This window comes from Coffea arabica, chromosome 1e (genome assembly GCF_036785885.1).
Source record: "Coffea arabica cultivar ET-39 chromosome 1e, Coffea Arabica ET-39 HiFi, whole genome shotgun sequence".
Classification (NCBI taxonomy): domain Eukaryota; kingdom Viridiplantae; phylum Streptophyta; class Magnoliopsida; order Gentianales; family Rubiaceae; genus Coffea; species Coffea arabica.
In genome coordinates, this window is record NC_092311.1 from 50,908,793 (window position 1) to 50,932,384 (window position 23,592).

General features: G+C 38.6%; 4 protein-coding genes across 9 annotated transcripts; 3 read left to right on the plus strand and 1 right to left on the minus strand.

Moving 5' to 3' along the window:
• Positions 1 to 211: 211 nt before the first annotated feature.
• LOC113712740 (UDP-glycosyltransferase 74G1) lies at positions 212 to 2,062 on the plus strand. The gene is made up of 2 exons (XM_027236292.2): positions 212 to 988; positions 1,153 to 2,062. The coding sequence occupies exons 1-2, from the start codon at positions 347 to 349 to the stop codon at positions 1,885 to 1,887; spliced, it is 1,377 nt and encodes a 458-aa protein (XP_027092093.1). The 5' UTR covers positions 212 to 346; the 3' UTR covers positions 1,888 to 2,062.
• A 3,661-nt stretch (positions 2,063 to 5,723) lies between these two features.
• On the plus strand, positions 5,724 to 7,512 carry LOC113712748 (UDP-glycosyltransferase 74G1-like). The gene is made up of 2 exons (XM_027236303.2): positions 5,724 to 6,464; positions 6,548 to 7,512. The coding sequence occupies exons 1-2, from the start codon at positions 5,820 to 5,822 to the stop codon at positions 7,286 to 7,288; spliced, it is 1,386 nt and encodes a 461-aa protein (XP_027092104.1). The 5' UTR covers positions 5,724 to 5,819; the 3' UTR covers positions 7,289 to 7,512.
• A 1,786-nt stretch (positions 7,513 to 9,298) lies between these two features.
• On the minus strand, positions 9,299 to 15,478 carry LOC113712757 (probably inactive leucine-rich repeat receptor-like protein kinase At5g48380). Of its 5 annotated transcripts, none has more exons than XM_072061841.1 (4): positions 14,947 to 15,386; positions 13,211 to 14,206; positions 11,897 to 12,915; positions 9,299 to 9,642 (listed from the first exon to the last, which is right to left on the minus strand). In XM_072061841.1, exons 2-3 carry the CDS (start codon positions 14,045 to 14,047, stop codon positions 11,899 to 11,901), a joined length of 1,854 nt encoding a protein of 617 aa, XP_071917942.1. In that variant the 5' UTR covers positions 14,048 to 14,206; positions 14,947 to 15,386; the 3' UTR covers positions 9,299 to 9,642; positions 11,897 to 11,898. The 5 variants fall into 5 exon arrangements, with proteins under 5 accessions (XP_071917942.1, XP_071917938.1, XP_071917945.1 ...); XM_072061837.1 differs by lacking the exon at positions 9,299 to 9,642 and adding an exon at positions 9,953 to 10,650; XM_072061844.1 differs by lacking the exon at positions 9,299 to 9,642 and adding an exon at positions 10,796 to 11,083.
• A 3,783-nt stretch (positions 15,479 to 19,261) lies between these two features.
• On the plus strand, positions 19,262 to 23,520 carry LOC113712784 (FRIGIDA-like protein 3). 2 transcript variants are annotated; one of them, XM_027236366.2, is made up of 4 exons: positions 19,262 to 19,705; positions 21,172 to 22,233; positions 22,353 to 22,525; positions 22,894 to 23,520. In XM_027236366.2, exons 2-4 carry the CDS (start codon positions 21,183 to 21,185, stop codon positions 23,314 to 23,316), a joined length of 1,647 nt encoding a protein of 548 aa, XP_027092167.1. In that variant the 5' UTR covers positions 19,262 to 19,705; positions 21,172 to 21,182; the 3' UTR covers positions 23,317 to 23,520. The 2 variants fall into 2 exon arrangements, with proteins under 2 accessions (XP_027092167.1, XP_027092158.1); XM_027236357.2 differs by having other exon boundaries at positions 19,264 to 19,565.
• The last annotated feature ends 72 nt before the right edge of the window (positions 23,521 to 23,592 follow it).

Sequence of the window (23,592 nt, forward strand, 5' to 3'; positions counted from 1 at the left end):
TCTAAAGTCAAGCAAACAGTCAATTTGGTTTCTGCCACAAGAATTTTGCCAAATTTGACTTACCAACCACTAATAATAGGCCGCCGTTTGATATGGAATAATAAGGGGTAAATTTGGAAAGCAGTGCGAAGGTCCATCCTTCCATATCTCCTACGGAAAACGAGAGCTAGTCGATCGCCATATATATATATGTATAGGGTACAAGTTACAAACATACAAATGCAACCATAGTTATAGATCGACTTGGAGTTGCTATCGCGAGGAAAAAGAAGAAACTTGAGAGTACTCAAGGTTCAGGAAACAGCTGAAACATAAACAAAAGGGCAAACTTAAAAGGGATTAATTCATGATGAATTCCAGCAAAGTTCATGTTTTAGTTCTGCCGTATCCTGCCCAAGGCCACATAAACCCCATGCTCCAATTCTGTAAACGTTTGGTGGCAAAAGGCGTCAAAACCACCTTTGTCAACAGCGTCTTCATCTCCAAGTCTATCCCCGCAGATCCCAAGAGCGCAATTAACTTCGAGACCATTTCAGATGGCCATGATGAAGGTGGCTATGCGGCAGCTGAAAGCCCCGGGGCCTATCTTGAAAAACTGGCCACCTTCGGCTCAAAGACGTTGGCTGATCTTATCAGGAAGCTTGAAGACGAGGGCGAACCAGTTCAGGCCGTGATTTATGATTCATTCTTACCATGGGCTCTTGATGTAGCTAAGCAATTTGGACTTGTTACAGCTGCTTTTTTCACTCAAACTTGTGCTGTAAACAGCATCTACTACCATGTTTATCATGGACTTCTACCGGTCCCTCTTTCACACTCACCTATTTCCCTTCCTGGATTGCCACTGCTCCAACCAAAGGAAACTCCGTCCTTTGTTTACCTTCCCGATTCGTATCCTGCTTTTCTTCACATGCTTGTCAATCAGTTCTCCAACGTTGATCAAGCAGATTGGGTCATCCTCAACAATTTCCACAAATTGGAGGAAGATGTAAGCATTTCTTCGCCTTATACAACTATACTGCATACACCTTTCCTACTTGCTGAGCCTCTCTCTTAGCAAGAAGAGTATGACTTGCAGGGATCCTAAATTCTATGCAGTATAATAAATCTACCAACTTTGATCTCTTTTTGTTTGTTGTTACCATCAAACAGGCGGTGAATTGGATGGCGAAACTTTGGCGAGTGATTACAGTCGGTCCAACAGTTCCATCCATTTACTTGGATAAACGCCTTGAGGATGATATCGGTTATGGAATAAATCTCTTCAAGCCGGACTCCAGCTTGTGCCTCAACTGGCTAAATAGTCAACCTAAGGACTCGGTTGTTTATGTATCATTTGGTAGCTGGACAGAAATTGACGTAGAACAAGTGGAGGAAATAGCTTCAGCTTTGAAGGAAAGCGGATTCAAATTCTTGTGGGTCGTGAGAGCATTTGAGAAGGAAAAGCTTCCAAGCAAATTTGCTGAGGAGACATCCGAGAAAGGCTTGGTGGTGACATGGAGTCCACAGCTTGAGGTATTGGCACATGAATCCGTCGCTTGTTTTGTTACTCATTGCGGGTTCAATTCAGTGCTGGAGGCGTTGAGTTTAGGGGTGCCGGTGGTGGCAGCGCCGCAGTGGACAGACCAGCCCACCAATGCTAAGTTTCTCGCGGACATTTGGGGGGTTGGTGTAAAGGCTGATGCGGATGAGAGAGGAATTGTGAGAAGGGAAACGTTAGTTTCTTGTATAAGGGACATTATGGAGGGAGAAAAGGGAAAGCAGATTAAAGAGAATGCCATTGAATGGAAGGCTTTAGCTAAAGAAGCTATTGATGACGGTGGAAGTTCTGATAAGAACATTGATGAATTTGTTGCTGGATTAGCAGGCCAGAAAGCCAAGAACTAGACGTGGATGCTACACTGAAAAGGGCAACGTACCTTGTCCTCCAAACAGTACTCTCGTGATAAATAATTTAGTACTTTTATATTTGTAATAATTTCTTGTACCGATAAATTCTATGTCATGATTCGTGTTTCTTTGAAATATATGAAGTAAATGAGACAACTTATATATTTTATTAGTTTCTTCAGCCAGAAAATTGTGCTTAACCTTTCTACGGGTGAAGTCTCCTGTCTTTCCCTCTCTCGGGTGTGTTTGGTTGAATTTGGCTCCTCCGTGGTGGTGGACTCTCTACATTTTCGACAATTATTAGAAAAGGACATGATGGTCTTATATTTGATCAATCCTAACCCTTGTTAATAAATGAATACAAATGTCATGCATCAAAGTTAATAAATGAATACACCTGTCACGCATCCAAATGTGCACCACAGAAAACAAAGAAAATCCAATAAAGAGGAGTCAAGTCCATTTTTGGATAGGAGTTATTTGCCAAAAAAAATTATTTACCTATATTTCAAATACATGTTTTCAATGCACCTTTTTTTATTTTTCTTAATCACATTTTTATTTCATATATATCACGTTGTAAAAGGTGTATCACAAATTTATTTTTTAACACACATTTTTATCTCATAAATAACGCATCGCAGAACTTGCTATGATAATTATTTTAAATAATATTTCAAATAATTTCCTATCCAATCACACTTGATCCTACCGTGCGAACTGAAACCGAGCAAGGTTTGCTGGCAATTTCAATTATTAGTCCAAGTTAGGAATGGCGTCGGGCAAGAGAAAGCTGAATCCATGTGGGATTGCGGGGAAGAAAAAAGCCATTTGCATTTTGGGAAAGAAGAAATTCTGGTGGGACGAAAGAATCACAAGTTTCTTTCCAATTGAAAATACTACAAAGGAAAAGGCCCTTGTCATTGATGGTACTTACAAGATTCAAAAGCAAATTTCCTCGTACGTAATTGAAGTTAGGAACTATCCAGAATACAAACACCACACATTTCTTTTCAAAATTTCTGAACTCAGTCGGCTTGAAAGGAGGGTCAAGGGGGCGGGTGGGCAATTGTACAATACTCTCATCTAATAGTAATATTTTATAATGTTAGGTGTAATGCACAGCTAGCTGCTGACGAATGCCTCCAAATGAAATGCATTGGCTAACATATACTACGTGTCTTCGTGGGAGTGTTTATAATTATGTGCCAAAATATTCATTCAAGACGGCTAAATAGCATCAAGTTGCATAATAGCATCAATCAATCATTCATGCTTCGGTTAAAGTAATATCAAGTTGGATAAAGAAAATAAATTCTATGAACTTGTGGAAAAAAATATATAATTAAAGAAAGATTGTATGGAAAGAAAAGATTACGAGAGGTTCGTTTTTTCTTTTATCAAAATCGTTTTAGTTTCTTCTTCTACTAGAAAAGTGTGGCTCGACTTTTCTTCTTGTGTTGTGAACTCGTCTCTGTCGCTATCTCTTCCCCCGGGCCTTCCTCCGTCTCTTTTGGTTTTGGGTACGCAACAAACGCATGTTAATATTCTTGTTTCTTTTTGGCTTTTAGCAAGCAACTGCAGATCTTTGTTCTTGAGTTTGCTCCGTACAAGACTACAAAGAACAGAGAGGAATTTAATTGATTGAGGACGGCTACAAGTAAGAATAAGTTCCATCCTTCTGCGATTGCGAGGGAGAATTAAAGAGCCGTTTGTTTTTCACTGCGTTTTTTGGGAAAGAAAATATTATTGTCTTTGTTTTTGGGAAAGAAAATATTATTATTATTGTGGGATTAAAAAAAAAAAAAGAAATAGGCAGTAGTGTCGTGACTATTAATTAACACATCTATTTGGATAGAGTATTTATTTGAAATATTATTTAAAATAATTACTGTAACACTTTTTGTGATGTGATGTATCTGAGATAAAAAAAAGAGTTGAAAAATATGTTTATGATACATGTCAAATATCATTTGAAATAATTTGGGTATCCAACTATCTATCAACTCTAATCGAGTTATTGTGACGATTAATTATCTAAGGGGAATTGTTGATTCAGAGTGTAAAGTCTGATGTTTGATTTTAAGGTCTTTTTTTTTTTAAAAAAAAAAAAAACCACACTAACTTATCACGCCAATGCACACATTTACATTTACTATCCCTTCTCAAATTAATTTTACCTTTCGTCAAAAAATTAACCCTTGAAACTATTTTGACGAATTTTTCAATCATTCATTAGCCAAACTCTAATTTTAATTGAGAAAGTGTTGGCCGAAGCAAAGTATGTCTTGGCTGAGAGTACATGGCAAAAGGATGCTGGAGTTTTTTTTGAAGAGAAGGGCTAACTAACCTAACGTCAATGACCGCTAGAATAAAAGACAATAGCCGGTAACGTGCTTTGGCAAAAGAAGACATAAAGAGGTCAATAGTCCAATTAGCCAGCCGTCGAATAGCACGTACCTATCCCCCCATGCAAATACGATTATTATCATTTTACAAGCCTTGCACAGAAAGACCGTTCTAAGAGGTTTGGTTGGTTCTTCATCTACAGTTCCTGCCGCTATAATTGAACGGCATTCTTCTTAAACAATATTTTTTTTCCTCTTTAAATTAATGTTGAAGGTTGAGTCGTTTGGATCTATATCAGATCATTTCAATTTGAATTTGGATTCTAAAATGAATTTGTGTATAAAAAAAACATTCAGATGTGCTAAAAAATCCCCAAAAAAAAAAAAAAATGGAAGAAAGAAAACTTGTTTGGAAGATGACTGCATACTGAACGAGTCCATTCTAAAATTGACGAGTCTCTGCATCGCGTTTCATAAATATTAACTGTGTCTTGAAAATTCATCCATTCAATAACTGGTTTGTTTGATAATACAAAAAAAAAAAAAAAAAGTACTGATGGATGAATTACAATGCAAAAGCAGTCCCCGAAATATGTTACGATGAAAATTCCATCTAAAACCATTGGAAATTGGAAGATCATCATAAGCCAACGTTCAAGATATCCTGGCAGTTCTTTTTTTTTTTTTTTTTCCCCAAGTTAATACATGGGGAATGGAAACTCAGGATGCATGAAAACGGGACCACGCGTAGGTGCAACCGTTCCTAGCGATTTTGTGCATTTTGCACCTCGCATAATTTTGTTTACATACGGCGTCACTTTATTGGTACAACGTGTAATTTTAGAACAAATTTTTATGAATCCCACATACGTCATTAAAAACGAGATATAAAAAATAATTTGAATCGTATAATTTTTTTGAATCAAATCTCGACCGTAAACAGCTCAGGAGCAGTCATCAGATGGACCGCTCTGCCCCTCATCCATGAAAACGTGCTTCAGCCTGCAGGCATCAAGGAAGGACGAGGACAACAAATCTTTTAAGAATTTTTGAAAAGCGTGCTCATCATTCTTCCCGAAATTAGGGGCAGGAGCAACTATTCCTGAAGTTAAATACCCATTTGTTTGGAAAGCAATTTATTTGGCCAAATATATTTGCTTACATCATTATTACAATTTCCAATATACCTTTTTATCTTCCCAATTATTTTTTTATCTCACATACATCACATCACAAAAAATGCTACAGTAAAAATATTTCAAATAATTTACAATCCAAACATAGCGCTTGATTGGGCTCTCAACTCACAACAAAGTGTTCTAAACTTACATTTTGTGTTACAATTAATTTGCATAATATATAATCAAACAAATTTACATTTTATTGAAATGCGCAAAATCGGTCGACAACGCTTGCACTGCAAGTTTTCCCGCCTTCCCAGCTCCTTTCCCTATCTTTTTCTTTCTGACAAGTCAACTCTGGCGGCCAGCAGAAGACTGCGGTCCACTGGGAGAACGGCATTCTTATTAGTTCTTAGTAGTCGCAGTACTCGGACAGAAATACACAGAAAAATCGAAGGAAATGACGATGGCAGCAAGCAAGGTTCATGTTCTAGCTCTGCCATTACCTGTCCAGGGCCACATAAACCCCTTGCTCCAATTCTGTAAACGTTTGGAGGCAAAGGGTGTCAAAGTCACCTTTGCCAACACTGTCTCCCTGTCCGAGTCTATGCACGCCGATCCTAAGAGGTCAATTAACTTTGAAACCATTTCAGATGGCTACGACGACGGTGGCTATGCAGCAGCTGAAAGCTTCGAGGCCTACGTGGAAAAATTTGCCACCGTCGGCTCGAAAACCTTGGCTGATCTTATCACGAAACTAGAAGACGATGGCGCACCAGTTCAGGCCGTGATTTATGATCCACACTTGACATGGGCTCTTGATGTAGCTAAGCGGTTTGGACTTGTTACGGCTGCTTTTTTCACTCAAACTTGTGCTGTAAACAGCATCTACTACCATGTTTATCATGGGCTTCTACCGGTCCCTCTTTCAGACTCACCTATTTCCCTTCCTGGATTGCCGCTGCTCCAACCAAAGGAAACTCCGTCCTTTATCTACCTTCCCGATTCGTATCCTGCTTTTCGTCACATACTTGTCAATCAGTTCTCCAACGTTGATCAAGCAGATTGGGTCATCCTCAGCAATTTCCACAAATTGGAGGAAGATGTAAGCATTTCATCCTCTCGTGCTAGTTATATCTACTGCACAGTAACAGTAAATCAACCAAATAGTATATTATGATTGAACAGGTGCTGAATTGGATGGCGAGACTTTGGCGAGTGAAGACAGTGGGTCCAACAGTTCCATCCATGTACTTGGATAAACGCCTTGAGGATGATACAGGTTATGGGATCAATCTCTACAAGCCAGACTCGAGCTTGTGCATCAACTGGCTAGACAATCAGCCGAAGGACTCGGTTGTTTATGTGGCATTCGGTAGCTGGATAGGGATCGAAGCAGAACAAGTCGAGGAAATAGCTTCAGCTTTGATGGAGATCGGATTCAGATTCTTATGGGTGGTGAGGGCGCTTGAGAAGGAAAAGCTACCAAGCAACTTCGTTGATGAGACGTCGGAGAAAGGGTTGGTGGTGACATGGAGTCCACAGCTTGAGGTATTAGCACATGAATCGGTTGCATGTTTCGTTACCCACTGTGGGCTCAATTCGGTGATGGAGGCATTGAGTTTAGGCGTGCCGGTGGTGGCAGCGCCGCTGTTAACGGACCAGCCCACCAATGCTAAGTTTATTGAGGACGTTTGGGGGGTTGGTGTGAGGGCTGCAGCGGATGAGAAAGGCATTGTGAGAAGGGAAACGTTAGTTTCCTGTATAAGGGAGATTATGGAGGGAGAAAGGGGCAAGCAAATCAAAGAGAATGGCATTAAATGGAAGACTTTAGCTAAGGAAGCTATTGATGAGGGTGGGAGTTCTGATAGGAATATTGATGAATTTGTAGCCGAATTAATTAGCGGTGCCGGACAACCAGATGCTTGACAAATTGGAGATTTTCCATTGTTCTTGCTTTTCTACTTTTATCGTTTAGTAGTTTTTCATTTTTCCCAATTTAAGAAAAGAAAGTAGTTTTATGTTTCTTGCTTGTAAATTGTAATGTCTCTCGTGTATTTTGCTGTGTGCGATGAGGCTGCGACGAACTTGTGAAAGTTTATCAGGAGAGGAATATTCTAATGAACTTGTGCCTCGATTGAAATCTTCTACTACTCCCTCTCGGTTTTTTTTTTTTTTTAAATTTTTTTTTTTGTGTACATCTTGTTCTTCTTCTTGTGTTTCGTTTTCCCGTGGTGGAACTTTGTTAGGTTTTGTTGACTATTATTCTGCCACTAATTACATATCAGTCAAAGTCAGGAATGGCCATAGCTAAGAGAAAGTTCAAACAGACGTTTGTAATTTTTTGTTTTCTGGGAAAAAAAAAATATTCTTGTGGGACACAAAAGCATCACGACGACTCAGAAGGCGTTGGGGGGCATTCTGGTATTGCCTGACGTTATCAGTTGGAAAACACCTATATTCTATATTTTGGTCGTACCAATGAAGCGATACTCTATATTCTAACCAAGACGTAGCATCTCATCTCATGTACTAATAATTTATTACTATATCCGAGGTTTTCATGCATGTCTCATCTTCGCACAGACACAGTTAACACTTGACTCGACCGACAAATGACTCCGATCAGATGTTGGCCGTCGAATTGTTTAAATCTCTGATCATTACAAGCCTTGCACCGCCGGTCCAACACCGTTCTACGTCCTCGTGTCCCAATAATTTATGTAGAAAGCGCCACCCGCGGTCAGCAAAGAATTCTTTAAAGCGTTAAGTCGGCTGCTTGCTTGAAAGATATTCTTTTTGTTTTCGGCGATATATTGATTACCTCGAAAGATTGTCAAGTCGACCGTTTACTTGAAAAGATCCTTTTTTGGCAAACCAAAGTACGATTACTTTGAAAGATGGGACAGCATCATCACAACATATCCCATCCTATATTCCTATTCCCTTTTAACTTTTCTTCTTATAGATATTGTAGACTTTTTTGGGGGCTTACGGCCTTCAACAATATTGGGTTACACACTTAAGTCCATTCATCTTCGCATGAAACAAGGTATTTATAAAAATTTTAAAAAAAAGTATTAATCATTCTCCCAACGAAATATATATCTCAAATAATAAATGACCAAAATGATCACCAAATTATTCAAAATGGCACGAGTTAATTACCCAATTTTTTTTTTTTTTGTGGTGAACAAGGTCGCTCGACTCTCTACAACGAGTATTTAAAATCATTTTGACCAATTTAGTCAGTAAACCAACCGGAAGAAAAAACAGAGAAAAGCAAACTTGATTTGCTATTATAGGTTTAAGGTATTGTACTATTTAATAACTAGAGAACGGAAGAACTAAAGAAATAGAACGAATCTCACAATTGATTGATTGATATCTCTGCCGGTTGAGCTGAATCTTAAAACCAAAATCCATGAATCATTTTTAAATTTATTGAAGATTTTAAACCTCACAAGGTTAGAGAGCAACACGGGAGCAGCCTTCTGATCATCCTGCCACTTGGATGGATTCCGCAGCATCAATGAGCTATTATATGTTTTTTTTTTTTTTATTTTCTTTCGCGCGTTACAGCTTACGTGGCATAATTCTGAGTTGCCGGCGGCCGCATCAATAAGAACTGACGCGACAAAATGACGACAACGGCGAGTTTAGGCGGTGACCAATTTGACCATTTCCTGGTACTCGAGGGGCATGTTTGTTGTCCACCGACACAACATAACAGAGTCGGATTTTAAAGGTAAACTAACGTAGTAGATGCGACCAATACTACAAAATTGGAACAGCGTCAGCCGCTTTAGATGAGCACCCTGTCAACCAAATCAGCTGAAGAGAAAAAGACCAGGTGCCATCTTCTTCTCAGAAGAAAGATGATGGGGGCGGGGCGGGGCTTTAAAAGATACAAATGGTCGAATCGAATCAACACAGCTCTTCAAGAAAACTCACTTGGCAAATTCTCAATCGGAAAGGAACGCTATAAATATAGCACAAGACTGTTTTAACAACTCAAGACCACCGTCTACACCAGTAGGCATGGTGGTTACCAGAGAATCTGATGAGTTTTCTTATAGCTTTGGTACTCAAATACCTCTCTTAAAAGCAAGGCTGGTAAGTTCTGCATAATGTATTTGGTATCCCTTGTATATCTAACTAACAACGAAGACTACATATTATTTGCTTTCCAGATAGTTGAGATACTTCTTCCGGCAGAAAAAGACGTGGATTTGGATTGTTATGTTTCAGACAACACTTCCGAGTGAAAATGCAACTTCAGCCTGTGCATCAGATTCGGGTAAATTGAGAGGGAGGAAGAATTTTGGGAAGACAGACACAAGTTCCATAAAACCTATGATGTCCTAAGAAAAATGGAAATGCCTGCATAACAGTGGGAAAGTACTGGAAACCACAAAACAAAAGAAATTGAAATTCTTTGCCTAGCCAAATGCATGCTAAAGGTTAAGCACTACTCGGCAGAGAATAACAAAGTGCGTGAGCAGAACCAAGGAGGGCAGATTTAGCACACGATAAATATATCATACAAATAACAACCACCAAAAAGAAAATCAAAATATCAGAACCTCTATCAAAGATAAACAGGATAACAAAATATTATAGAGTTAGTAAATAACAGAGTCTCATAAGAACTGAACCTTCAAAGGTACAGGAAAGGTAATCCGTTTTTTACTGCTGTCGGTCAGCTTAATCACTGCTTTCAATTTATGTATGTGTACATGTGCATGTCTCTAATTGTTCGTGTGTGTGTGTGTGTGCATGTCTCCATGCAAGTGTGCTTTCAAACTAGGCAGAGTGGCAGGATAGACGCTGTCCGCTAAGTGTATCGTTGCATGTCTTGCTCCCCTAATGAAGTTCCCAATAAAGTAGTAGGACATTTACCACAAGGTTTACTGACGAAAGGGAAGGCAGGGAACACACGAGAAATTTGTCACTTATGCGAAGTATATTTAGCTACCCCTACCCATATTATCTCTTGGGAATGAGGTATTAAAGAGGAAGATGGAAGAATAAAGGAGACATACGAGTGTGATATTACGAGGATAAAACTTGTAATGTCCATGCCTCGTTTGTTTCTCTCAGTTTTAACTATGAAACAATACACTGCTGTTCTGAAATTACACACTGCCATGGCCATCTGAGACTCTATTGGTTGTTGTGCCATATATTATCCAAGCCTTTTTGAAAGCATAACCATGCTTGAAAAATTGCGTCTTTCTGATGTAATACAGCCACAGAAGCATGCAATGCACCATCAGGGCAATATCGCGCTACAGGTTCCATAAAGGATTAAAGATAATAACAACAAATAATTAGCAACATTTTTTCAATAATAGTTAACAGTAAGCTTGCATCACACAACAGCACAATAAATCAAGTTTCAGCATGCATCATACAGCACTAGAGAAAATTCAATTTCGTATATGGGCTCCAGGTGAATCATATTCTTAGGTTCCATAAGTTAGCAAGTTTGGATGTATCAATGTGCATGAAGAATAATGGAAGAATCTGAGATTCAGGTTCAAAATCCCATCCAAAACCACACACACACACACAAAAAAAACCAAAAAACACCCAAAAAGAGAAAGGATGCTGGTGTAATTCTGGTGAATTCTACATATAACTCCAGAAGAGAGAGTGGGACAGAAGAGGTCTCAAGCAGAAACCAGAAAGGAGGAGAAAAGGAACCATGGACTTCATACCCTGTACATTAATACAGAATCACAAGAAGATTTTAAATTATAGCTTATATCCCCAGCTGGGCCTAACAGAATTTACAAGCAAAAAGAAGGTTAAACAAATGGAAAAATATAGTGAAGGCACAACAACAAAAACAAAAAACGCAGCACAGCATGCTAATAAAGCAAATTCAACATGAAAGCGAAAGAATACATCCACACAGAGCTACAGAGTGAGGAAAGTATGTCATAAACAAACTGCTCAGGCAAGCTAATGATCCCAACCCCAACATAGAAGAACTGCAATATCCAAATATATGCTGAGCCTTACACAACAATAACTTTAAATAAATGATACTATCATGAGAAAATGTCAAACAAGAGAAGAAAACTATATTGCCAAATGGAATTTCATAGCTAAGATGATATTTTAGCGACCTTGATAACCCAGAGAGGTATGAACTTCCTCTTGTTTGGAAGGTGCATTGGTGAACGTTGTCTAGCAAGCAGGGCCATGTTGCATAAAGTACAACGTTACAAAGGGTTCGTAGCATAAACTTTACCATAAGAATGATAAGACAGTTACCATAACAAAAGACAAAGGCAGAATCAACCCACAGATCACCCAACAATCTGGTATCACAGATCTAATCTAAGGCTTACACAACAATAAGAAGATATTCAGCAAAATCACATGCCACGTTATAAGTGATCCAGCATGATACCCAAAACTAATAACCAAACTGCTCACATGATTTATCAACATTTATTTGAAAATGAACAACTTTTGATAGTTACATATATATGGTTTCGTTAATACTATCTCACCTACTCATACCTTTATTGCATCTCTATTCCTTCACGAGCAACAATAAGCTCCTGTAGTTGATCTGCATCTCCATTTTCTGAAAGCACCAAAATGTCATCTTCTGTGGTGAAGTTATATCGCTGTCCAATGGCCCTTAAAAGCTGGTATACTTCAAACATTGTAGGCCTCTCCTTGGGTGCAGGCAGTACACAGCTACAGGCAACTTTGAGAAACTGGAAAAGCTCACCATCATAACCCTTTGCAACCAAAGACTGATCAATTGCATCGTGAAGTTTGGAGTTGATTGATAGATTGGAAATCCATTCCACCAGGTTTCCCTTAAAGCTTTCTGGTGCCTTTGCCACAGAGGTAGGCAGCTCTCCTGTAACCAACTCAAGAAGCACAACACCGAAACTGAAGACATCCCCCTTTGGAGTGGCCACTAGGGTTCTTGTATACTCAGGGGCAACATAACCCAAGTCACCAAATTCTCCATTGACAAAAGTACTCAAATGAGTGTCAATGGGGTTCATAAGCCGAGCAAGTCCAAAATCAGATATCTTGGGTTCAAAGTCAACATCCAACAAAATGCATTTGGAGCTTATATTTCGATGAATAATGCGAGGATTGCAATTATGATGGAGCCATGCAAAACCTTTAGCTGCTCGAACAGCAATTTTAAGCCTCAAAGGCCAATCCATTTTTTTGTCAGCATCATGTGGGAAATGCAGTTTATCATGGAGGGATCCATTCGGCATAAGCTTGTAGACTAAAAGCCTCTCTTTCTTAGCCATGCAAAACCCCAGGAGAGGAACCAAGTTGCGGTGCCTTATATTTCCTAATGTAGCCATCTCAGAAACAAACTCTTTCTCTGAGTGCTGAGTGTCCTGCAACCTCTTCACCATGAGTGATGTTCCATCCTCAAGTAATGCCTTGTACATAGCACCCGTTCTTCCAGACCCAATTATGTTGTTTTTGCTAAAATTGCTGGTGGCCTTCATTAAATCACTTAATCTCATTTTTGAAACTGATTTCTCAAACATTGAAAGCTGGAAATAAGAGGATTGGGTGTTATAATGATGGACTTACAGGTCATTAATAAGGACAACAAAATTACCATATAACACTAACTTATTCAATCAATTATGAGACATAGTTCAACTGAATATCAGTACAGTTATTCATGAGATTGTTAAGCGCTAACATACCTCGTACAGCATTGACACAAAACAGTTAAAACTAGCATGCAACTTGCATTCAGAAAATTCTTTGGATGTCAGGCGAATAGCCCAATGCATAATATTGTCATCTTACGACCGCAAGAGGCACAGATAGTCATCTTACCTTGGTGCCTTTGGCACCCTTAAGGCTCTTTGCCCATTTGTTTCCTTCAGGATCATCTTCCTTCTTCTTTCCAGGCAACCTACGCATAAAGAAGAACATTCCAAAACCAACCGCTAAAGCTGCAATGGTTACCCCACCAACAGCTGCCCCGACAATAATTCCTGTCCGTGGTTTCTTTGAAGGACCCTGGCACGCCGGCAGCGGACTCCCACATAGCCCTGGATTACTTGCATAGCTGTCTGCATTAACACTAGCATTTATAAACGTTGGAACAGGCCCAGTCAGCTGATTGTTTTTTACACTAAATGTCTTCAGTCGATCAAGTAGACCAATCTCTAGAGGAATATGCCCCGTTAGTTGGTTGTTGTCCAGCTTAAGACTGTTTAAAAATGAACAATTTGCAAGATCTTCTGGGATTTGTCCCGATAAATGGTTGGAGGACAGATCAAGAGTGGTAACAAACTTAATTATACTGGAGATGTCAGGTGGAATTTTTCCACTGATGTTGTTGCTGGAAAGATCTAAACCTGTCAGAGATGAGCAATTTGCAAGATCACGCGGAAACTCCCCCTTCAGTCCCATGCTCGAAAGTCGTACATTTAACACCTTATTCTCATCTGGATGCCAGCATTCAATTCCAGTAAACTTGCAGATAAAACCTTCGGTTGAATTGTCAAAATTCCATGTAGATAAGGAATTCAACGGATCTTCTAACGTCTGTTTTACAGCTCTCAGACAATCAACATCTCTCGGATTACCATTACTGAAAGAAGCATTGGCAAAAAACCAGGCAAGGACAGCAGCAAGAGCAGTAAGAGCTCGTCTATGGAGTGACATCCTCGTCAAGGCACAAGCAGAAACTAAATAGTCCAAGGGATGAAAAACTACTTATATGGTTGACTGGCACACAGAATACTTGTATATACAGATTTGGAAACTCCAAGCCTCATAAGGTCCCCCAAACCAAATGCACACCAACAGAAACAAATCAGCACTCTGCAAAACATCCAAAAATCAAGACGAGGATACAAATAAGGAACGCTTAAGTCTAATGCATATAATTTCAGTCTCAAAACAAACTCAAGAAACCAGAGGCATGAGTCTGTTCAACAATAATAGTAAAAGCATGTTACATAGACCACGGAAATTATGTCTAATTACCCCAGAAAACTGCATGAGGTGATGCAAAACCTTGGCGGGGGTTTTTTTTTTTTTTGCTCTTTTTTTGTGGTGTGGCTTGGGGGGGGGGGGGGGGGGGGGAGGCCAGCTCGATGCAGCAAAGACCGACTATAGAATTGAAACACTAAAAACAAACATAAGGCTACCCATCCATTTGAAATCTTGAAATTAATGAAAAAGTTATGAGCAAAATCTGTTCCACATGGATGAGGACAATTTTAGGGAAAAAATGAAGTTAAAAAAAAAACAACGATTAAAAGGATAGAGACAAAACCTGCAACTAAGACGCTGTCGAGCCCTAAACTGAAAATTTAAGGATCCACAAAAGCAAGAATGGTTTCTTCAAATCAACATGAAAAAGAAATCTTGTTCTCCACTGATAAAGTTGAGAGCTTGATTGATTGATCCCAAGTTTCACAACCAACACAATATAGCTCCCGAGAGGACAGGCAAGACTTGACTCAAACGATTCAAACCCAATTACAGATTGCTTTCCAAGAAACAATTAACAGCGTAGCATACAAGCACTAAAACAACTGAAAAATCAGAATAGCTACCTCAAAAGAAGATTAGCAAGCAAAGATATATATTTACAGCCGGTGTGAATCTTTATAATGGCTTTCAGCAAATGGGTCTTCAGACTTCCGACTGCAGTTCAGATGGACAAGGAAAAAGATCAAGTCTTTGGGAAGAAAAGCTAGAAGAAAGATTTGTTTGAGATGATGGATTTTTACTGTTGAGGGGATCGGGTCAAAGAAGCAATGCCTATCAGGCTATTCCATAATATCAGTACTACTAGTTTTTCCAAAGCTCTCTCTTTCTGTCCCCCCCTCTCTCTCTCTCACAAACACAAACACAAACACAAACAGTCACAGCGACGACCGAGACTGGTGCAATAAAGGGAGCTTAAGGAAAGAAAGGGAAGGAGACTGGAGTGCTTGACTTTCTTTGCTGCTAGGAATAGACATACGTTTGTACTGTACTGGTAGTGGTTGCGAAACAAAAGCGTGTTTAAAGTCTTTGACTGCCGATCCTTCTTTGTCGTCTCCAATTCCCACTTTCACACTTGCCTCGAACCTTTCACACTCTGTGCACTAAAAATTCGAGACAACATGAGTTTCATTTTGCAAGTTCAGAATTGTTTAACTCTGGAACAAAAATTTAGCTTGATGATTTTTTGCAAGATTAAAAATTGTGTTTGAGATTGACTTTCTTACCATTAAAGCAGAACTTAAAACAGAATCACACTCAATTTATTTATATGCAAATTTTTTTCGTTAACTATCAATTTTGACTTGTGTTTAAAAAAGTTAATAAACAATTTCTTATTCTATAACAATTCTTGACTTTAATATTATCAAACACTGAGATTCATTCGAATGTGCCAAGTAGTTACTGGCAAAGGGTATTGAAGAATGGTCTTTCGAATTTCATATTCCTTCCCCTTTGGTCCTCAATGGATGGATTTAAAGACCTAGTAAAGTAAAGATTTTTACTCATCGTACTGCCCAATAACTCATTTGCCAAAATTCAAGAACCCCCTGCTTGACAAACCCAGAAGAATTGCTTGAGACCATTAATACTGCTGCATCAGAAGTTTCAAAGGGGACAACAGTAAGGCCATTGAGTTTTTTAAGTCTAAAAATTTAGGTGCTTAATACTTGGCTTGTGACGAAATTTGTAGTTGGGGAGAGGGGGTGGATGAAGAACTTCAGGACATTACCAGAATTTGTGTAGAGCAGGAACACCTTTTACACTTAGGCCTTGCATATTTCAGTTAAGGTTTGAAGTCATGCACTAAAGATGGTCGCAGTCGTAGACCAGACTAGTCATCCAATTTCTAGCATTTCTGAATGCATCTGCGATATTTTCCGTGTGGAAGAAGACGTAGGAAAATTCATTTGGTTATCTTTTCTATTGTCAGCCATTGGACCAAAGGTCCAGTGGTCATCCCAAGCTAAGAAGTGCGAGAGGTCAGGGTTCGAACCTTGCCTCCCACAAAATTTGTCACAATATGTGACGGTTTTCATTGACCAGTTTTGATGGAGTTTCTACTCACATCGAGTCCCCTCCCCTTCCCCTCTAGAATAGGTTAGTTTAGGTTATAAGAATTCTATCGTGTCGATAAAAAAAAAAATATATATATATATATATATCTTTTCTATTGCCAAATCCAGAATACAAATTGTACCAGCAGCATGGCCAAGAACGTATCCTGCAACTAAAAGTGTGAACGACTTGAAAAATTTTTAGTCATTAAATACTCTTCCGCACAGCGATGGCGACCGGGAGGTTTTTATCAGTTTTTTTTTTTTTTTTTTGACATTTCATGGATCGACGGAAATTAAAACACTGTCAATAAAAGTCGTGTATTTTTTGTCTTCTTTTAGTAGGTTGCAACTAATGAAAGTCATTTTTCAATCTCTACTCCACAAAAGCACTTAATGCGGTGGCCAACCGTTCAATAGGCTTTAGTTATGAGATTTTTATGAAGGATTAATCTTTCTTACACTAACATTATTATATACATTGTCAGCGGCGTTAGATGAATAACAATTACGTAAATTTTGATTTTAAAATTTAATTTTTACACACATTTCATGAATCAAACGGTGATAATATATATATTATCAGTATATATAAGATTTATTCTTTTATTAGTGCAACTTTCAAGTTCTCTCCCTTTTCCTTTCTATTTTAGTATAAAATTTAAAGTCTCCTTTAAACGAAAATAAAAATAGAGAGTCATTAACGACCATAGACAGATGGATTGAAGTATGGAAGCAGGCAATTTTCAAAAGAGAGACCAGAGTTTCAATAATATGATAGGACTCTGTCCTGACTGGCCTGCCGCAAGGGGCACGGCAACAAAAAGAAGGCAGAAATAAAGATGGGTGCAATTGGATGACTAGAAACTAGAAAATGGGGGTAGTCATCTAGCTTGTCCCCACCCATCCGAACTGTTTGTGGGCCTGTCATTTTGTTATCATGGGCTGAAGGCTCGCCCACCACGTTGGGCTGTATTTGCCAACATCTTAGGGAAATTTACGCTGTGCCCACTACTTTCAAGGACTTTGACGGTCTTGTTAGGAGGAAGAATTATTGTTGGGCTTTTAATGCAACCCAAGCGTAAGGTCTCCACTGGTGAGACTGGAATTGTACGGTACAAAATTTGAATAACGCACGGATGTCTTAAGTCCGCTGTTTGGGGTTGCGGTGTTTTTGATAAAAAAATATATATATATATATACTTTTAAGTGGTAAAAAGTACTTTTACAATGTTTGGTGAATATCATCTCACACAATTAGGAGTTGAGTTGAACTTTTTGTGTTAAAAACACTTTTAACAAAAACTCAAATTTGATGCTTTTATAGTGGCTTTTGTGATTTTAAAAAGTAAAATATCAAATTTAATCATGTTAGCCTGTATTATGAGCCAAATAAAGAAATAAACACTTTTAAAAATTTTTGAATTGCATATTATTCAATACAATAAAAACTTATTGAATTATGTCTCTAAACTATACAGTTAAAAGCACTTAAACATTTAAAAAGTATTTTTATTAAAAAATTTATTAGAAAAATACTTTTCAATAAACTACTGCAACGCCAAATGGACCCTAACTATGGTCCAAATCGGCTATTTATTTTCTATAAAACTCGTTTACGTACCAAATTATGAGCACAAGGACCAGCGTTGTTTATTGAGATATTTATTATTGTGATTACTTTGTTATAACGGCGTTGATACTTGAAACCAATTTGAATTTGTGCTCGAAGGAGCAACGGCCCAAAATGTCAACTAACACTTGCATCTCCATTTATCGTCACCCCCAATGTTATCTTTCCAGCTAACTTTTGTCCATTTTTTCGAGTCACAATTCTGGTCCCATATGTATATAAATTTGAATGACTTTCCCACAACCGGTAGTCCTTTCACTCCATTGTTCTCGATGACCTCTAACTATGTAAAGTATTCAACTTAATGATGTTAACAAATCTTTCTTAGTGATGGCAAACCTTAACCTTTAGGGCAATGTGTACTTTAATTTCCAAAAATGACTTCTGACACTCCATGAATTTGGGTCAAAAATTAAACCATACCATTTACACACAATCAAGAGAATTCTGCAGACCTTATGGCCAAATAATAATAAAAGGAAACTTTGTGAACAGCTTCTAAATTATATCCAAACTCTCAACTAATTGTCTTTTGCGCAGTTTTTGCCCCCTCGACTATAAATTGTCACAAATAAACTCTTTAAACAAAGTTTACTTTAAGGATCTTTTTGCCAATTTTGCCCATTAGAGGTGAAGGAATCTGGGGTCAAAATGACTAAACAAAAAAAAGTCAATTCACAAAAATAGCCTAAAAGGTCTCGTTGACTGATTATTTCATCATATTAAGACTAGTAAAGGGGGAAGACGAAGAAACATTAAACTCCATGTTATTAGTTGACTTAATATAGTTGGTTTTTAAGCAAATTGTGTGTTAGTTTTTCTGTTTGGTCAATTTTGCCCCCTAATTCCGTCACATTTAATGCTCAAAATTGATGGAAGTCCTTGAAGACTTAAACTAAGTAGTTTTTTTATTCAAGGGCTTATTTGCGATAATTTATGATTGAGAGAGGCCAAAACCGTGCAAAGCAAATAGTTTAGGAGCCTATAAGAAAGTTTCCTCTAATACAAATAAAAAGCAGCCGGAGAGAAAAGCAGTAGAAATATATCACTTTTTTTTTTTTTTTTCACGGGACAGGTAATGCGGCTGTAGCAAAATCTAGAGTGCTCAAAGAAAAGGCAAAGGTGTGCGTGCCTGAGTTCAGTGTCGGGTGGCTGTCATAAAATAAAATACAACTGTTCGTTAGTCATTCCCATCCATCCAGTACCACTTTCCTTCCTCTTTATTATCTCCTTCACTCTACAGAGTCCAGACTGATTGATTGATTAGGTAAGCTGAGCTGGGTTGGGTTGGGTTTGGGAAGGGTCTGTATTGTACACGTACGAGTATCTAGGGATTCTCATTTCCCTCAACAAAACAAAACCCGCATCCAAACAAACCCTCAAAATTCCCAATCCGCATCTCCTCCCAGTCCCAGCTTCCAAAATGGTCTGATTCTCCGTCTCCATTCCTCTTCTCACCCAATCCCCTCCTTCCACCTGTCACTCCCCCGATCTGGTAAGTCCACCTTCCGTCTCTCTCCTTTCTTTACCTTCCAGATCAACTGTCCTACTTCTGCAACTCTTCGAGTAATTTGCGCTCCACTCACTATCCGAGATTTACTGCTTTAGTCTTCTTACTCGAGCTGATTTGTGCTGGTAATCTCGTCGCTTTCCGTTGATTGTGAATCTTGCTTCTTTTTCATTCTTTTTAATTTAAAATTTCTAGTGGGTTTGACTGATCTGAGTTTTTTTCTTCTTTGTTTTTTTTTGGGTCTGTTGTTAACGCGTTTTCCGGGATTTTTCAACATGTTTTCGCGTGGGTATGCGAAATGGTAGTAATTCTTTTAAGTGTTCAGTGAGGTCGATTAGTAATTAGCTTCAGTAATGTAGCCAAACAGTTTACTAATTTATGTGCTTATCCACAACATAATAGGTGCTCAAATTTTAGGTAGTTGACCTCTGCCGGAACAGAATCCTCAGTATGTATTCTGTCAGAAATTAACCCACATGTTGCTTGTCCGTCTTATTTTTTGTACCGTCCTCATACAGATATGTCGCTATTTTCATTACCTTTAGTTTTTTTTTTCTGTGTTTAGTTTTTTTTTTTTTTGGGGGCGGGGGGATATTGTGCGAGTTTTTGAATCACAGGATATGCCTGACTTTTTTTTTTTGGAGGGTTAAAGTTTTTGAAAGAAATTATTTGTTTTTTTTTCTTTCTTTAATGAAAATGAGAGGCATAACTTCTTGTTTTTAGTTAGAACCAGAGGCTTACTGCTATATAACTTCACTTTATTTTATGCCCTGATGGTTGAAGCAATTTGTTGATTTTGACCTTCTGCCTCCCTTCCCCCACCACAATGACACTCAATTACTACCTGTTTTTCTTGTTACGTGTTAACCATAGATGGGGCGTCTTTTCAACAGTGTATGATTTAACATTACAATTTTCAAGGGTTCGGGAGTGGAATCTTGGAAACAGATTTGTTGGTAATCCGTTCATGAGATTTTCATTTTTCAATGAAACAACCAATAGATGGTGTTTTATTCACTCAGGAATTGCTTACAATGATTGGTTGCTTTGCTGAAGATGAAAATTCTGCAGTAACTGGACTTAAAGTTAGCAGTTTTGATTGATATATAACAGATCTGCTGACAACAGGACTGATAGGGTTGTTGTCCTAGGGCTTAAATCCATCATCGAGACAAAGAGAAGTCATTGCTTGTGGTTTGGGGAGACATGTTTGTGATTGTTTACATGCTATCTGTGAGAATTGTATTGATTGTTTATCTTCAAGTGAAGGCATTCAGAGTAATAAAGAGTATGGTTTTGTGGAGCAATATTCTTGTCTACACCATTTCGTACTGATTTTTTGTTCTTGAATCTTCTTGAACTGATAATTTTTAAGCTGCTTTACTATATATTCTTGAAACCTCATTCTGCATAACATGGACATCATATAAAGTACATATGATAGTTGGTTGTTGCTACCTGATTTTGCTACCTTAATTAACTCATTATTTTTGGGTGCTTTAAATGTCTTTTATTTGATGGTAAGCTCTATTACTGTAATTTTTTGATGTGAATATCCCTTAATGAATGCTATTATGTTTGTGGTGAACAGCCTTATCTACCATGGAAGATGCTGGTTCAGTTGCTACACTCATGGATTCTACAAGCTCCAAAATACAGCAATTGCAAAAAGCATTTGCTGAGCTTGAGAATCATCGTGCAATTACCCTCAACTGGAAATGGAAACAACTTGAAGAGCATTTTCATGGGCTTGAGAAATCTTTGAAGAGGCGTTTCACTGAGTTGGAAGACCAAGAAAGGGAGTTTGAAACAAAAATAGTTCAATCTAAAGAGATGTTGGAGAGGCGTCAAGCTACTGTTGTGGCCAAGGAGCAGGATTCATTGGCGAGACTCCAGCAGAAGAGAGATGTTGCTGTCTGTGCGATTACTTCTGCTCTGGAGAAGCACAGGAAGTTATCTTCTGATGAACCTGCTTTTGATAATAGCAAGGACCATGGTGGGGCACCAGATAAGGAGGATAAACCTCCTGATGCTATGGCTGCTGAGAGCAACATAAGAGAGTTGACGGCACCTTCTGAAATTGAGAATGCAGCGGTGAAGTTGTATCCAGAGCTTGTCAAGTTGTGTCAGGAGATGGATTCAGAAGGCCTGCACAAATTTATCTCAGACAACCGTAAAAACCTTGCTGTTATGAGGGAGGAAATTCCAAATGCACTAAAGGCTGCAAATGATCCGGCCTCGCTGGTTCTGGACTCACTCAATGGTTTCTACAGCATGGACATGCCTAGCTCAGATGCCAAAAAGGACTCAAACCTCCTAGGCCTTCGTCGAAGCTGTATCATGCTGATGGAATGCCTTAGCACTTCATTCACAAATTTGGATCAGGAACTCATCTCAGGTATGATCTCATCTGATGTCAAGGAACGGGCAAAAGTTATTGCTGAAGAGTGGAAGCCGAAGTTAGATGAACTTGATGTTGATGCCAGCAGTGGGAACTCCTTAGAGGCACATGCATTCTTACAACTTCTAGCTACTTTTGGTATCAATTCTGATTTTGACCAGGAGAGCTTATCCAAGCTAATACCTATGGTTTCTCGTCGTCGCCAGACAGCTGATCTGTGTCGTTCCCTTGGATTGTCTGACAAAATGCCAGGTTGGCTTCTTGTGAACACTAATTGATAGTTATAAGATTTTTCTGAGTTATGGTTAGCAATTTGATTTGCTTCCAAATGAATATTATTTTGTAGTTCAGTTTATTCTGTTTTCTTTCAGGTGTCATTGATGTTTTGGTGAAAAATGGGAGACAAATTGATGCTGTTAATCTGGCTTTTGCATTTGACCTGACAGAGCAGTTTTCACCTGTTATATTACTGAAATCCTACCTGAGCGACGCAGCAAAATTGTCTTCACCTAGTAAGCTGGGAAACACATCACCTTCTGCACAGGTTTGTTTATATCCCTAATCCTCAACACCTACAAGAAGGACTATTGCTTCTGACGTGTATTTCTGTGGCTTGCAAAAGCCTTTACTCTGACATATGTTCATATTTGGGTCTTTCCCAGGATGGTGATATTCAAATCAGTGAACTTTCTTGTGGTGCATATATCATCTAAAACTTATTGATCATAGCTTTGTATAAGAATTAGCGTCATTTATTTTGTACTTTCATATGGTCTAGTTTGAAGTTGCTAGTATTTTTTTCATGACACTATCTTAACCTATCGTGCGTAAGGCTGAAACTTCCACAAAGATCCTTTTTCTGATGAGGGAGTGGAAGTATTCACTTGGATAATGCATTGTCAATTGTTTCAGTGCGATGTCAATGAAAAGGAGCTTTCTGCACTTAAGGCTGTGATTAAGTGCGTCGAGGAGCACAAGCTTGAGGAGCTTTACCGTCTGGATGGTCTCCAAAAAAGGGTCGTGCAGCTGGAGAAGGCAAAGGCAGATAAGAAAAGAGCCACAGAAGTTGCAAAACCTCAATCCAAAAGGCCTCGTGCTAATGGTGCTGGATATGGGCCACGAGTTGCTAATGTTGCCGCTGACAAGAGCTTCTATGTTGCTAGGATGACTGATAGGTACCCACCGTACATCTATGACAGACCATACTGTTATTCTGGACCAACTGACAACCACGTCGCCCCAGTTCTGGGTACTGCTGCTTACAGCCTCCCTCATAGTCATGGCAACTTCTTTGGAGCTGGATACCAGTACCAGGTGGCTGCGTACCTGCACTAATCAGTAGGAAAGATGAAATCGTTGATCATGATCCTTTTAACTGTTAGTGTTAACCCTTTCTGTCTGTTGTACTGCACCACGTGAGCAAGTTTAATATTGGAAAAAAAAAAAAACAAAAAAACTCAACCTGGTTAATTTTAATCTGTTGTAAAATCTGATACTTTAATCCTCTAATATATGCACTACTATTTTCTTATTTGTGTATATATATGCATTAATTAGTCTATTGCTTTTCAATTTTGGTATATTTCTTTCCACCTTGTTGTTCCGGTTTGA

Excerpts from the sequence above, each read along its gene's own strand:
- LOC113712748 (XM_027236303.2), top strand. The coding sequence starts at position 5,820 with ATGACGATGGCAGCAAGCAAGGTTCATGTTCTAGCTCTGCCATTACCT. Across the intron at positions 6,465-6,547 it reads TCCACAAATTGGAGGAAGAT|GTGCTGAATTGGATGGCGAG; the intron begins GTAAGCATTTCA and ends ATGATTGAACAG.
- LOC113712740 (XM_027236292.2), top strand. The coding sequence starts at position 347 with ATGATGAATTCCAGCAAAGTTCATGTTTTAGTTCTGCCGTATCCTGCC. Across the intron at positions 989-1,152 it reads TCCACAAATTGGAGGAAGAT|GCGGTGAATTGGATGGCGAA; the intron begins GTAAGCATTTCT and ends ACCATCAAACAG.
- LOC113712757 (XM_072061841.1), bottom strand. The coding sequence starts at position 14,047 with ATGTCACTCCATAGACGAGCTCTTACTGCTCTTGCTGCTGTCCTTGCC. Across the intron at positions 12,916-13,210 it reads AGGGTGCCAAAGGCACCAAG|CTTTCAATGTTTGAGAAATC; the intron begins GTAAGATGACTA and ends TCTTATTTCCAG.
- LOC113712784 (XM_027236366.2), top strand. The coding sequence starts at position 21,183 with ATGGAAGATGCTGGTTCAGTTGCTACACTCATGGATTCTACAAGCTCC. Across the intron at positions 22,234-22,352 it reads ATTGTCTGACAAAATGCCAG|GTGTCATTGATGTTTTGGTG; the intron begins GTTGGCTTCTTG and ends GTTTTCTTTCAG. Across the intron at positions 22,526-22,893 it reads ACACATCACCTTCTGCACAG|TGCGATGTCAATGAAAAGGA; the intron begins GTTTGTTTATAT and ends CAATTGTTTCAG.